We start from the raw sequence: 16,266 nt of genomic DNA on the forward strand, positions 1-16,266 counted from the left end.
TTTTATCGCTCACGGTACAAACTGCCAGCTGACATGATTAGTTGAGAGCTGTATCTTCAGATCTTAAAACTGAGGCTACTCCTTTTCCGCAGACTCGTGCGTAAGCGTTAGTGGATGCCGCCATATTCAGAATAATGCAGAGTCAAGAAGCAGTCCCTGCCCTTCTTGAACTTTTTGATAGTGCTCTGGAAGACGCGCGGTGAGACACCTACCAATTTGTCGAACATATTTTCGAGCACATCAGAGGGAGAGGTTATACACTGCATTCTTGTTGCAGTCGACAAACAGGTTCTCATGTTTGACATTCCATTCTCGCTTCTCTTTTTTTCACTGGGCATGATAATGTGAACAACTGGCACAACTGCAAAACTTATTCGGAGCCGAAAAGGCAACACAAACACTTTCTTGCTGGCCTATCTTATTTAAGCAATGTGATACATGATGAAAGTACCAAATAACAGCAACATTTTGCCTTGCGGTTTTACGTAGATCAGCAGCGGTTTCGCACACTCTTTGTCGGTGCCTTGACTTCCTTAGCAATGGTTCATCTATTGAAATAAGCACCTGTTTTAGTTACCCGTGTCCTGTACTCTTGACACTTGTGCGTCAAAGCTCCTCTGAACTGAGTGTCTGCACGATTTGCTTATGGCATTCCAAAAAAAAAACATCTGTTTGCGATTACCCTGTCGGCCAACTGTCTGAATGACTATTTGAGCCGTAAAAGTGGTTTTATCGCTCACGGTACAAACTGCTAGCTGACATGATTAGTTGAGAGCTGTATCTTCAGATCTTAAAACTGGGGCTACTCCTTTTCCGCAGACTCGTGCGTAAGCGTTAATGGATTAATGTTTTCATTAAAAATTGTTAGTTTCTGTTGAACACAACAGTGAAAGTGTAAATAATCATTATCCAAACAAACAAACAAACAAACAAGCAAATCTGACCGCCCTTCCATTACTGGGAAGAGGGGTGCAAGCGAAGCTCGGGATCCGCGGCTCGTCGTTGTAGTAACGCCTCGGCTTCGCACTTCCTCACGGCGAGGTCGGCACGTCGACGACGAGGCCCTTCTCGAGCGAGTTCCCGGCGCCGTTCACGAAACGCCGCGTGTTATTCGGCCGAACGCACGGCCCGCGGCCCGCTGCCGCTACCGTTCCTTCAACGCAGCCTGCTCTTCGGCAGAATGAACGAAACGCGGCCTCTCCATCTGATTGCCGGACCTGAACTGGCGGGAAACGGCGGGCGCGAGGCGGGCGAACACGCAATCGCCCCCTTTCCCTCCTGTGATTGGCTAGCGCCTTGCACTGCGTCTACTTCTTCATGCATATAAAACCCCCTTTAAAGGGTCTGTAGGATGAACCGGCAGTGGCAGAATCGGTTAGCGTGGTGGAGGTCGGTGGTTCGAATTCGCAGCCCGACAAGCAATTTTTATTTTCGCGTGGAAACACAAACACCGACGCCGACACGAGGGAGGAAATACATTCTTCGCTTGAAAAATGTCAACAAAACTAAAGGTATTCAGTACTCATGAGCCTAGTAGCTTAGAAGAAACAATCTTATCAATATGAACAACGAAAGAAGTCGTTTAACAAAGGTGCGCGACACAATCCCAAACAAATTCATTTTTTGTGTGTGTAAAACTATTTTGCCGATCGAATCCGCAAATATCGACATGAAGTAAATCCGCAACAAGTCAAGGAGCTCCTGAACGCTCACACCAGATTTGTTTTGAAATGCTACACCACCAAATTCAAAACTGCCTTCGATAATTTTTGGGGCACGGATCGTTTTCCCTGGCTTTCACATCGATTAGAGTGAGACCGGGCCTCTGCTCGATTATCAAATCAATGGCTATCCTGCCTTTGGTGATAAAGGTAGTACTATTCAGAGCAGTGAACCTACCTTCCTTGTCAGAAGACAACACACAGGTTCTTCCATGTCAATTATAACACTACTTTCCTTATGGGCGCGTCCATGGATCTAGCTGCGCTGCGGCAAACCACATCAACGCCTTCGGATCCTTCGCGGTCATTGTCCTTGACTTAGTTGGAGACACTTCCCACCATGGTCAGCAAATCCGCGAGAGTGTTCCTTTTTCCGAGAGCAAGAATTTTTTTCGGCGTGGACAACTCCGAAGTCGCCCTTCCTTGTTGTGGGTGTATTACGATGGAGCTGTAGCAAGGCCTGCATTCACAATGCTTCCCCATGTGGTCGGTGAGTGTGGTATGTTCACACGCCTTTTACTTCTTTGCTCCGATACTTGTTGGTTCTCGCTGTACCTGGACGTGCACGGACTCACAGTACAGGGGCCCTAAACGTAAAACTATTCCAATATGTTTTATTTCAATCTCCTGACGTCAAATCTGCGTAACCGCCGACGCAAGCGTCGGGAGATCACCAGCAGGGTTGTCTGAACAGACCAATCAAGCGATCTCCTCGTTCATAGGCGGTCACTTTTGTTTGCTTGAAAAACGAATAATATTGCCTACACTGAGCGGCTTGTCTTATCTAATTGGCTGACAAGAGGCAAGGAGCACACTCAAGTGGAGAGGGATTCGATGGGGCCAAGCCACTGCACTTAAAATCGATAACCGTACAAAGAGGGTGGTGCCAGCGTCTGCGATTGGTCCGATTTCTTTTGCTTAGCTTGCGGTGGCTGGTCGAAAATCACGGCGGCATGCAACGGAAGCTTAAGAATGACGTTAAAACGGATCCTCAGCAAAGAAGAGTTGGCAGAACGAGGTCCTTAACGTGCCGAAAGGGCTCGAAAACGTTACACGGCCACGCAAAAAGTTTTATTACACACAAATAAACCGATGCTCTCCAGCAGGTGCGACTAGCCAGTTCCTGAGCGATCGGCGGCAGCCATCTTCTATTCCTTTCGGAACGGCGCAGCCTGCGGCTATTCAGAAGAAAATTCAGTTTTGTTCGGCATATTAATGCATCTTTAACGGGTACACGTCATTTTGACGCTGTGAGTTCTTGCGGTTTTGTGACGTCGCGTGACAGGCAGGTGAAGTGGGTGTCTCCCGAAAACTTTTGACAAATAGCCGAGAGCTAATGCTAAAAAGGCGTCCAATGAGAAATAGCCATTTTTCTCTTGTTCGGTCAAATCATGCATAATCAGTGTGTACACGTCATATCAAATGGGGAGCTATCGCGGTTTTCGTGACGTCGTGTGACAAACAGGTGAAGTGGGGGTGGTCCAAAAAAAACATTTGTCCAATCGCGGAGGGCTGATTGCAGAACTGAAATAGAAATGTTCGGAATAGTTTTACGTTATAGCGCCCCAGGTCTCCTTGCCTCAGCCATTCGGACTGCGGGATATTGCAAACTCTCATTCCGTGCCCAGTGGTCGGGCCAAATCCACCCAACATTAATTGGAACTTCAAGGGCAGTCGCTTGGGACGTATACAGTACGAAAGCATGCGAGCGCAACACATGGCGACGGCTACAAGGCTTACGAGAAAGGATGAGAGCTTAAGCGCGGACTTGATAGAGCCGTAACAGGTAAAAATAAACTGCAGTGAGCTCTCAGAGCGGGCTAGTTAGTGTTCCACTTTGTTAAGAAACAGTTTGTTACAGATGGAGAAAATAGAGATCGATCTTCCCGTGTCTAAATGTTGACAATTAAGCTCTGTACCGGCGTGGAAGTGCGAAGTCGCAGATGTCAAAGCACGTTCTCGCATTTGGCCAGTTTTGGTGCGGACAAAGCTCCTCTTAGTCAGTAAGCAATTAACTAGCCCCCCCCCCCCCCCTCCTCCCTTTCAATGGGTACTCTCAGAAATCAAGACAGATAGAAAGAAATTCGAAACGCTAAATTACTATTCTCAAAAACCGAGCACACGTGTTGCATATTCTTCCTGCATTAAATGTATGTCGCATGCATGCATGTCCAAACCATGCATGTCGCATCACAATGCGACATGCATGGTTCTACGCACGAGCACGAAAGCTCTGTCTTGAACGTCACAATTAGCTTGAATTTCAACCAGTTCTTGAAGTATGTTTGGTCATCTGTATGCAGTACCGCCTTCAATCCTTGACGAGGAGACGAGCTCGGACGTCACAGTGGACGAGGGCTCGCGTGTGAGCCTGCGCTGTCGTGCCAGCGGATATCCGCCTGCCACTATCCTCTGGCGGCGGGAGGATGGTAGGGAGGTCAACCTCGAGCGCTACAGTGGCCGCAAGAACTCCGGTAAGCACACTGCCTTTTTTCTAAGCTATAACTTCAGGCGCCGAAGGGATCACATCGCTTTTCCTTTCACCAGACTTAAAGCAAAGTTCAGGATCAGGATCAAAGCAACATCAGGATTATTCGTGGGTCGCGGGATGCTTAAGACGTTCGCAAAGGGGCAATCTTAACCAAGACGGCAGTCTGGACTTGTGGGTCTGTCATCATACGAAACATATTAGCACTAAAACGACAAGGATTACCGATGAATCTGTGTCTTGTTTCCGTTTTAGTCCTACTCAGTTTGGCATTATGAGAGTTGCCATTTTATTGTACACTGACACTCGATGTAAAGCGTAGGAAGTCATTTTATCAAGTATGGCGTCTTACTGAGCATGTGGACAACATAACTATAGTTCAAACTAGCACTTTTGTAATGCAGAAATATGAAATCGGGCTAACTTGTCGAAATGCGCTTCCAATTTCCCAGGCACTGAGAGCAGGAAACAGTGTAGTGGGGCACGAGTTGTTTTGAATGTCGCTCGTTGCGCGTGCATGGTATATCGGGGCTTTACAAGAGACGCTAGCGACTTGTACTTGACGGAACTCTCAGTACTTGAGCCACGCATCTCTACTGACCACCACTAGCCTTGCCAATAGTAGTTACTGCGCGTAACGCAGCAGAATGTCTTGCGTTTGCTAATAGGGCTACGCTAAGCTTAATATTCTATTGCACCATACAGTCTGCAAGCTGTCACTGTAAGCTAACCATAGGAACATCGATGGTCTCCAGAGTATGCTATCCACACTGAGGAAAACGCAAACGCTTTTGCAAACCTCCAGGACATGTAGAACTCCGCACTGCTCTGTTTTTCTAAGGCTTCTTCACCTTCCTCAATCGCAGTCAAAGAACCTGAAGAATATCCTTTATGGCGAACTCTTATTGAGGAATAACTGCTATACTTACGGTTGTTGAGGACATGCTGGCTAGATTAGCACAAGCAAAAACGTTTTCTTTGAAGGTATGGTCTGAAGGCCTGCAAGGAGAAAGAGTAAAAAATATGGTCACTATCATCTGCTCAAAGCAGAAAGACCAACTCTGTTATACATAGATTAAAAGTGAGGCAGGTTTGTATCAAGTCTACGTAAATGACTGCTTACACGGAATGCCTTCATAATTCAAAAAGTGACGGAAATTTTCATGTTATTCTGGCGGTACTTTCGCTCCATTTGAATATCAGTCACGCCAAAAAGTCTTACCTAGGATAATAACATTGCAATTTAGTTCGTCACTCGCAGTTTGAAGACCTACCTTCTGCAACATTTTCCACTAAAAGCATAACGCATGTGTATGTGTTGCAGTGATGACGGTGGAAGGAGAGTTCCTCAACATAAGCCAAGTGAACCGAGAAGACATGGGCGCCTACCTGTGCATAGCCAAAAATGGAGTTCCACCTTCGGTCAGCCAAAGGATACTTCTGCAAGTGAACTGTGAGTACCCTGTAGCTATTCATCCGTGATTTTCAGCGTTTAGAAGACGTTACGTTGACAGCTATCTCCGCGAGAGTCCGTGAAAAGCTTTTTTTTTTGTGCATTGCTTATTCTTGGAATCAAGGACATACATCATGAGGCCAATGGTTCGAAAAGCGAGGAGCACGAACGAATTTATGTCTTCTTTCAAGAGCATGACGATTTTTTTATAACGTACTTAATGTATAACCACTAACTCATTCTTATATTCATACGTGTGCGTCTCGGTCTCACTGTCTGAGAAAGAGAGAGAATAAAGGAAAGGTAAAGAGACTTATTGACTATATTGACTCTGTACCAGTAAGAAAGATTCGTCATAAAATGGTTCTATATAAAACCGTCATCTATTTAATTTATGAAATATGAATTCGATAGCTTAAACGTTAAATCACACAATCCTAAAATGAATCTCACAACAATTTTCCGTATCTCTACAGCACTTCCGTTTACGAAGATCTTAGGTGGGTCTGCTTGCTGAGAATAAATCCACGCCAATGCAAATCATCCATTCAACTCGGCTGAAACAAACGAAACAAACTGCTGACGCAATTAATGTCTCTTGCTTTTAACCAATGAAGCGAAATCACTTACAAAGTTTCCACCCCTTCCAAAATTTGACAGGGGTGAAAAAATTACACTGCAATGATTAAACCAACGTCATCATACTATCAGTCCAGCATTGTTGCTTTTCCAAATGTTTCACAGGTGGCCATACTTCAACGAAGTTTTTGTTGTGCTAATAGCGTAGTCACCACCTGTGTTGTCCTGTTGTGCTCTCTAACTTTCTTCCTTTTTATCAGTTGCTTAATTCCTATATAAAATAAAATTTTGAAGCTTTAGGCTTCGTTAAAAAGCGCGTCATTTAACTTCGTAAGCATAACAGCAGTAGTGAAATATCTGAGGGCATGGAATAGGCCATGAACTAATCTAATTGTAATCAAGTACTGCGCACGGCACGAAATGGCACAAATGAGCGACCGAATGTCACATGGCGCCGACGTAATTCAGTGTTTATGTGCTGCTTACGCACGCTGTGAAATGGTATAGTGTTATAGTTTTTAAAAACTGACAAAGAAACTTTAAGTCCTTAGCAAAATTTTGTGGGATGTATTACTTAGGCGTCTAGACAAATCTTACCGATAAATACCTTACAAGATGTAGAAACGTAGAACGCAGGCGAGTGCTTGCGCGGAAAAAGAACGCGTGTATAACACAGGCTTCCGAGAGCGAGAGCGAGGGTGACGTGACGTCACGGCAATTTCACGCCACACTTTGCCGATTTTCCGCTTTCGCCCGCTCTGCTCCATCGAGGTGAGCTCGTGACGTGGCGTTGCACCCAATCCTTTCGCTGCTCTAGTCGACAGATGCCGGCTTTTTCGCTGAATGAGCCGTCTGACGCATTCGCATCAATAATAATAATAATAAGTTTTGGCGGGTATTACACTCTTGTAGCACAAGAAGGCGAAAGCCTGGTGCACGTTTGGTAACACATGAAGCTGTACAATCGGGGTTAGATTTCTCTGTAAGGCATATTGGTAATGCATTAGGTCATACAATCGGAGCTAGACTTCTTGCAAGACATAACGAGCCGCAGTGGGAAGTACACGTGTGGCATTAAGGCGACATGCTCACTAAGGCGCAGAGCAACGCGCTTCTTCCGCAGAGGCGTACTCACGTGTCCGTCCTCGCGAGCCACAAGTGCGTGCACGCTGCTCCGACTGTGACGTCAATGTGCAAAGCGCGCACACCTGCGCAACAGTACCTGGCGATACAGCAATTACCAAACCTAAAGTTTCGCGGGCTGCTTACTTGTGGGAATGCGAAAGCGTTATATCTTTTGTAGACCTCGAAACGTCATCAACGAGCTTTCATGTACTCTTGACGTGGCGCCACCTCCTTCGCACCATCACGTGCGCCACCCAATGAAGCACGCACTAGTCGGCGAAATGGCTGCGAGGTTAATTAGCGTGCAATCGGGCACGGACTAGGCACACTTTTAGTAAGCCTAAACCGTGGCGCAGCTATGGTGTCAGGGAAGCGCACTCGTCTCGCACCCTCGAGGACTGGATTCGATTGCCACCCACTTCGCAATGTAGGGAATTTTTCCCCAACGCCCGTAATTTGCTTTGTGTACAGGAGCCTCCCTGAGAAATGCGACATCAATGCGAGCATTTTTTGACGTGTTTTTACTCTTTGCGCCATCGGCCATTCTTTGTCGAAGGCGCAGTTTCGCCAAAGGCACCGCCAACATAGGCGCCTACGGCTTTCGCCTCAACAATAGAAAAGTCACGAAGAGTTTGGATGCCACGGATGTTACACACCGCTTGTGTGGATGACCGAGGAGCCGAAAGTTATGTGGCAGTGGAAGTACCACGCTCGCACCAGAAACCGAAAATTGTCAACTAACTGAGGAGTAGTCGCTGCCAAAGGAACTTCACAAATTTTTGAATTATTGCATTTGCAGCAGTTACCTTTTGTACGCCTACTACTATTTTCGTTCGACTGTAGAAAGTCTCCTGGCATGGTATACTCGTGCTAATTCATTTTACTTTTCTGCCCTCCAAAGGCTCTCGATTTTTAAAGCGAGCTTCTCCTTTTAAGCAATGCATGTGAGGTGAAGCACGCTTTACAAACAAAATAATTGCTCTTTTTTTTAAAGCGAGCTTCTCCTTTTAAAAAGTGTTTTTGAGATGAAGCACGCTTTACAGGCAAAATAAATACCGTGGGAGTGTTATAACGAAACGTTCTCAAAGGGCGCCTCACCAAATGCGGCTTGCACGAAATAACGAAAATAATAACGAATTTAAGAACGCGTTCTTAAATGTTCCCCAGATAACGCCTAGTCCGCACAAGAACGCGTTCTGAAATTCGGTATTAGTTTCGTTATTGAATGCTCGTACAACCCGCCTCAGGTCTGGCTATTTCGATCTGACAAGCGCAGACCATAGAATGCGCAATAACCATCGTGTCTGCAAAGTATTACATCGCTGCGCGCCGCAGAAAGATCTGAAATTTCAAACCGGACGTCGTTTTCCTTTTCCTCGCGACCGCCGCGCTCCAAGCCGGTGGATGACGTGCATGTGCTAGTGCGCCCACGTACGCGTGTTTCTGCTGTGACGTCGCACGTGTTGACACGTGACTTCGAGAATTATTCAAGGCAACATCTGTTATTAGTGTAATATGTTGCTTGAATAAGCGAATTAAAGCTTAGAGAAATAATAAAACACACAAACCAAATGTCTGCGTGTTTTTGTTTTACTTCGCACCGCAGCAAGAGAGACTCACTTCCGTTTCGTCTGCTTGTTCCCACGTTGTGCACTTGCGCGCGCAGACACCGAAACTATGTCATTTTCTACTCTGTTTCAGCAGGGTATCATGCTTTGTGATCCGTTTTTTTTATTTGAAATGAAAATAAAAGAAAGAGATGTAGTAACCTTATAATGGTGACGGCTACTCCTTTTATCTTTTCTCATAGCGGAAACAACAGTATAAAAATATGTAGGAAAATGAAAAGAAATCACTTCATACGGTCAGAAATCCACAGCACAGTCCTAAACGCCCTTGAACATAACAGTATAAAAGTCAAATGCAAGTTGCACCACAATGAGCTCATAAACAAATCACGAACACACACAGACGGTCGTGATGTAAACTTCGATGATCGTATAAACAGATCAGGAATTAGACAGTGTTAAAATAATTCACGCACAAAAAAATGTATAACACGTAATATACTAGCACTAATAATTACAAATAATAGAAAAACTTTATAGTAACATCGTGTGATTATTCAGTGCAATACCTAGTATTTGTTAAGGATGCCTGTTTCTTCATAGAAAATTTCAAGTGCTTTCAATGCTTTTCGCTGAGCTATTATCGATGGCTATGGGCCGAGCATTTCTGCGAGTGAGAAAGGCCGGTGAAGATCAATTGAGTGTAGCTCTTGTTCTAGCGTCTTTGCATCTCGTATAGGGGGTATTCGAGGAGTAGATGGCGAACATCCTCATCGTCGTGGCCACAGGAGCAAGCCGGGGAAGGAGCCCGTTTGATGCCATGTAGGAAATGTTTGGTGTATGCTGTCCCAAGGCACAGTCGATGGATTAGTGTCTCGGTACTTTTAGAAAGTTGTACATCCAGCTGGTATTTCAGTTGAGGGTCCACTTCATAAAGGATTGATTCCTTAGTGTTCTCATTAAACCATCTCTCAATACTCTGAATATCCATTTTGTGTCCATTGGTGATAAAGGGATGAGTTGAATTTCTGTATCTTTATGGGCCGATTTTGCCAATAAGTCCGCTAGTTCGTTGCCTGTTATACCAGCATGGCCCGGGACCCACTGTAATGTCATTTCATGTTTCCTTTCATTAGCTTGAGTTAAACTGTTCAGTACTGCGTATGTTATTCGTGTTTGTGTTTGGCTGTCATCAAAATTTCCAAGACATGCTAAAGCCGATAAGGAGTCCATGCAAATTACCCACTTTTCTGGTGTCTCATATATATTGATAAAATGAGTGGCTTGGAGAATTGCCACTAATTCCGCTATTGTTGGTGACGACGTGTGTCTAAGTCGACAAGCGTACTCTACCTCTAAAGATTGTATAACATAAGCTGCAGTCGCACTTTCTTTGATTACGCTTGTGTGTGCCTCAGTATTCGTGAACCACTGACTTATACCGCTAGTCAGGTGTCCTCGTGCACAGCGAGTAAAATCGCGCGCCGCGCGAAACGAGACAATCCCACCAGCTTGCGCGCGACGCTGTCAGCGGGAGTTGGCCGCGGCGCAGAAAAGCGAGGAGAAAAAAAAATGAAGGCGCGGCCCGTGACGTATGCGTCACGCGATCCTCGAGGTCCGGTATGGGTGAACGCAGGGAAGGAATTTCGCTTGCGGAGGCTAGACGGGGCAAGTAGAAAGAGGGTCTCGCTTGGCAGTGGAGCTCGCCTCCTGAAATTATGCTTTCCCGTCACTGAAATATTTTTATCTCGGCTACTAATGAGCTAATAAGAAAAATGTTTGTGGCAGAACACTCCCTAGAAGACACGTAACAACTTCCGGCGTATAACCAAAAAGTTTTGATGGAGCCTGGTGAGTGGCCCTTTAAAGGGTCCCTGAACCACCTAGAGGTCGAAATTTAGTTGCGGTGTTGTAGTTGTGCACGAGTCTGCAACGAACACTTACCGCGGGAATTTTTCGAAACAGTGCTGTAATATGGGAGTTACCCGCGAGTGATGATCGAAGCGCGGCCTTCGTTCGTTTCGCTCTTTCCTTCGCTACTCTCCATCCATCGGTTGGTCTCCTCCTCGGCGAGCGCTCCTCCAAATGTCACGTGACATACGTCATCGCCAACGCGCTTTTCAAAGCGCTGTCCATTTCTGGTTACCGCGACTCCGCGCTTCTCGGCTACCCGCTCCTGCTGCCGTGCCGGCCCGCGTTCATGCACAGCGTGCCGCTATCGACCCTGCGTTGCGCGCACGTCCAGAAAGACTCGCCAATATAATGGATCCGTACGGTGAGACACCGTGCCGAAGCACCTCCGATGGAGATGAACAGCCGCCGTCGACGTCTTCCCCATATCGTGGCGATGATATGGCTTGCTATTAGTGCATCAATCATCAATGCTATCACTCATCAATGCAGGTTCGCGGGCAATCTACGCGTGGCGTGTTCAAACCCCGAGGAGAAAGTTTGCTGCAGGTAGGTGAGAGAAGTCGTTGCTAAAGAAAACAATGAGTGTATTACACGGCAGCAATATTTCCCCACTATATGTCTGAATCATTGTGTCCTCGAGGTCGCGTACTACGCTTTTCGGGAGCTCGGCCTGCAAATAGGAGAGTTACCCAAGTCAGCAAAATATGCGTTCATGACAACGTTACTGGGTTAACTTATTAAAACTGCTCCAATGCGTTCAAGCCAGGCATTGCGCAGGGCGTCGTCATGAGGCAGCCGGACTCGCGTTGTTTCTTTTTTCCAGTCGGCGTTCTTGCAGCCAAACGCCACACTCAGTCGCCTTCAAGCCATCGCAAAACACAGTCGGATTCGCGCAGCTAAAAGCACGACTGTCTGTGAACGCGAGCGATTTGGCACTTGCGTTGCCGGCCGTGGTTGTCAATTCGCAAGTGCGCACAAGTGAGCAACAGGACGAGGAAGCACGGACGAGGACCTACTAGCAGACTAACCGGAAGTCGTAGGTTCTTGCTCGATCAATCGACAGTGTCCTCCTGGTGACATCACGAGATGCACCACGTTGACGTCACGACAAGCGCTGGGGATATCGGAAAGGCCCGGAGAGCAGCACGTGATTGTTTTTCTTTTTTATTATTGTGTGGCACGCCCGCGACGCGTAGCGCTGCCGCGTTTGGCATCGTTGATCGTGAAGGCATTCTGAGCTCGATGCGTGTGTTTACTTGAAATGTTTAAAATATATCGTAGGTAGTTTAGGGGCCCATTTAAAAGCTGACGAAGAATAATTCTCTATTACGCGAAGAAAGCTATGCCAGCTGCGTTGTCTGGATAACTAGACGTTTTTTTTTTGTACAAACCTTGGAAAACGTGTTAGTTGAGCTATAACCATGCAGCGGATATTCAATAAGGTACTTTGTATGTAGTATTTCTACTTCTAACTTCATGTGAGAGAAATTTGCCATTTAGAATGTTCATAGTGGGTGTGCCTTTTAATTACCTGGTACAGAACTACAGGTGCAAAATTAAGCAAGCAAAACAAATAAAAAATACTTCCTATTAAGATATAACAAGATAACGTACTGGAAATGAACAGCCAAAGGTAGAGAATGATTGAATAATTGAATGAATGATTTTTACGACGACAGCTGTTACACATACTTGATGAAATATTCAAGGTATTTGATGCAGGCATCACCATTATGTTCAGCATCACCATGTTTCATTGACAGGAGAAGAAATTTCCAAAGTACTCTACTTGTCATCACCCAGAATCCAAACCCGGCTACACATTGTGTAAGCTGTCTTGCCATCCACGGCGTTGTTCTCACTGTCCTGCTGTCATTGTACATTTTCGCCAGCGTTGTTATTGTCATGGTGTCGTCATGGTCACCATCCTGCTCGTCGTTGAGCCGTCGGTATTGGCGTGCCGTTATCGTCGTTATCGTCTCCATGTAAATTTCGGCACTATATGTTGCTGACGTTATCCTCGTGGTTGCCGCGGCGTAGGACTGGCTGCCTAAATCTTTTCTCCGAGTAGCAATCGGCTCCCTCAGGGCCACCGTAACCCTTATATCTCTCTCTAATGACCCGTGTTAATCTGAGCGAGATGTCCGGAATCCCACGCGCAGTTGCCTTTTTTTCCGTTTCCTGCAGTCCGGCCCAAGATCCGCGTCTCGGAACAGTTGGTGGGCGCCGCGGTGGGCACCTCCGTGTTCCTGGAGTGCGTGGTGGAGGCCTCGCCGCGACCGCTGACCGCGTGGATCCGCGGAGACGACCAGATCCTGCTCCGGAGCAAGAAGTACGCTATTTCCGAAGAGGTCGACTCGTACCGCATACGCATGCGCCTCCAGATACACGACCTGCGACAGTCCGACTACGGCCGCTACAAGTGCCACGCCAAGAACACCTTCGGGGAGAAAGAGGGCTTCATACGGCTGCACGGTGAGCGCCTCGGCTGCTGGAAAAGCGAGGAATAGCTGAGATAACTACCCTGCGTGAGAGAGAGGGGCAAGCGTTGTTTTTAAAGGAATCCTAGTTCGAGCCTTGAGTGAAAGGCAAGTACAAGGAATGAAATGCGAAGGGAGAGATAAATAAACGAGAGAAGAAAGAGGCTTAGGTGGGCTTAACGTAGGCATGACTGTGAATGGGTGGAATGCACAACCATTACAGATAGTTTCTAATCCTTCAAATTTAGAGTTTGAAAAATCAGTACTCACGGAGCACAGCAACCAGGGTTAAACTGAGAAAATCATGTTGGCTAGCTTGCATAACTCTCACTTTATTGAAACATCAACAGGTGATCAGACAAGGGAAACACTTTATTCGATTGCTTGTCCCAGTGGTGAGAGAAGGCAAATTTAAGAATTGAAAGACGAAGGCTATGGAGAGAGAGGCAAAATACGAAAAAAGGGAAGCAGCGAGGGAGCAATGCAGAAGCAGTTGGGAAACGAGCCTGCAGCGCAATATGTCACACAGACCCGCTGCCATTTGAATGTCGGCTTTTTAAGACGCAATAGCGCTTTCAAATTCTTCATGCGCACATTGCGGATGTCGGCTGAGACCAATGTCATTTCGGTTGGGTCCATACTGAAGTAGTGGTAGTCAGAGCTGTAAACAGCTGGCATAATGCGATGCGTTAGAGAGATGTGCAAATAAGCTTGATGAAAAATACTTACAAACGATAGCAATTATTTCCCTTTTAAGCGTGGTTGTTGGTAGGCTTATTAGGTAACTTATTACGTAACTTATTACGTAACTCTCGTCAGCAGTAGCATAATCGGAATGGCTATGCACTTGACATGAACAAACGGAGCGTATAGAAGCAGGGCTGAGTGACCTCGGTACGCTTTCTGTCATGTGCATGTGGCACAGCGCTTTTCGATTCAGTAACAAAACTCAATTATATGGAAATGAATGGCATTCGTTTGAGGAAGATGCATTATCTAAGTTGTTTTGTTTTCATTGTATAAAATTAAATGCAAAACGAAAAGATGTGAAACTGCTGCTCTTGCAGATATTCCACATCCGACAACTCTGGCCCGACCGACGCCAGCAACAGAGGCAGTGGTGCCCAGAAGTAAGCTTGTTTTCGTTACGGTTCTTTGATCACGCCTATATGCGTCGCGAACTACGATGTATAACGCTTACCTACAAGGCTAAATGACAATAAATTACACATCAAGCATTTTTATCGTCACTGGCATTGATCATTATTTAATGTGTATCTAAAAAGAAGTATTGCGACATCTGCACTTAGGTCTAGCTGACGAATCCTGCCTACTGCCCCCTTACGTACGGAATGGGTTGTGCACATCTACGAACATGCTGAATTTTGTAGCAAGGCATATCACTCTATAATGTCTGTACGTGTGCGAAACTATAAAACACTTAGCGATAGCCCATACAAATGACGTAATGCAATTACTAACGGTGTAATATGCACCTGGCCTTACCGTTTAATGACCGGATTTGAGGACGTGCTAGCAGCAAGGTCTTCTTTTCGTCTGAGGAACTTTCAGAGCACAATTTCTAAGTTACAACAAATAAGGACGAACATATTGCTTTAGGTGCAATTAAAACATTATTGCACTCTAATTTGATTTCAGCCAAGGTGTCAGGCCGAGATGACCTGCAGAGATTAAGGGCACAAGCGGACCTTTCGATAACGGCCACAACGTCATTCCTCGATGAAAATGCCAAGGACTCTGCGCAGCCCGGTCAGTTAAGCGAATGATTGTTCATTCATTGTTGAAGTCACTCGCTTACAAAAGTGTGAACCGAAAATCCTGTGCCACTGCCAAAGAATGCTGCTGCTTTCGAGACGAGTATATCGTGCTCTTGGGCTTACTGTACATACTGCGGACTCGGAGCATTTGCAAATCACGTAAGAAGGATCTGAAAGTACGCAGTACACAACTCGTGAAAAAAAAAATGAAAGAGGCTCCGAAATATACCGAAGTGGTCACGTTATTATTTTTAACGCCATAAAGAACACAAGAGGGAGATTTCGCAGAGTCATGTGAGCCTAAATACGTTGTTATCTTAGTTATCACCCTGCCACTTCATTCTACTGCTATATTTTGTCATTTCGTTGGGCAAATTACTGTAGTATAGAGAATGCTGCTGACATTCATAGTTTCTTCCAATTGAATGACAAAATATCACTTCTGCATGTGCTTCCGTAATCCCTCATTTAAGTTGCGGACGTTTGTTCATTAGAGTGCCATATTATCTTTATTTTAGTGCGCACTTGATGTGCATTCGTTAGAGAAGAATTGTAGCTGTAAGTAAATTTCTTGCGAAAATAGCGTTTTTTTATTGTTTTGTATTTTGCTCTCACAATGGTTTCTTCTTCATTTCAGTGCATCGTACCGTCAACTGTTCTATGTGGTGGAACATAATATGAAACTGGCGCATTAACTATCGCTTACTACACAGATGCGCAAGGCCCTTTCGACTTTTAGAAGCCATCTTGTAAACTTAAATATATATTTCCATATACGTGAATAAACTGCAGCGCGTAAGATTCTTCAGTGTAGTAATTACGGCACTCAAATACACAACAAGCATGATAGTCGCATACGTGGAGCAGAATCAATAACTTAGGCTCACTTTTGTTTATAACAGATTTACTCACAATGTCTTGTTGTGTTTTTTAATTTTCAGGTGTTGGACTTCCTTCCAATGAACAAAGTCGGTCGGGCCACAGACCTCTTGATCGGGTACACTTCGAGCCACCAGAAAGGAATCGAGGTGGCTCATGTGAGGAAATTTGTATATTTATTATGGCACTTTTTTCTTTTGTGTGTGCATCACATCACACCATATGGCAGCGTCCTTTCTCTATAGTCTGATTAGCTCACTAGTCCCACTTGCAAGCTCTTG

The 16,266-nt window shown here is 45.6% G+C and overlaps 1 protein-coding gene across 2 annotated transcripts in view; it reads left to right on the forward strand.

The window, feature by feature from the left end:
- Positions 1–16,266, forward strand: part of LOC126541835 (neurotrimin-like) — a 188,499-nt gene that overhangs the window by 166,948 nt on the left and 5,285 nt on the right. The window contains exons 4-9 of one of the 2 annotated variants that reach the window (XM_050188774.2): positions 4,025–4,195; positions 5,534–5,662; positions 13,036–13,323; positions 14,396–14,458; positions 14,988–15,098; positions 16,048–16,143. In XM_050188774.2, the coding sequence (XP_050044731.1) occupies positions 4,025–4,195; positions 5,534–5,662; positions 13,036–13,323; positions 14,396–14,458; positions 14,988–15,098; positions 16,048–16,143 (858 nt within the window). The remainder of the gene's footprint in view (positions 1–4,024; positions 4,196–5,533; positions 5,663–13,035; positions 13,324–14,395; positions 14,459–14,987; positions 15,099–16,047; positions 16,144–16,266) is intronic. The other variant, XM_055076969.1, reaches the window with a different exon arrangement.

Source organism: Dermacentor andersoni, chromosome 2, assembly GCF_023375885.2.
Source record: "Dermacentor andersoni chromosome 2, qqDerAnde1_hic_scaffold, whole genome shotgun sequence".
In the NCBI taxonomy this organism is placed as follows: Eukaryota; Metazoa; Arthropoda; class Arachnida; order Ixodida; family Ixodidae; genus Dermacentor; species Dermacentor andersoni.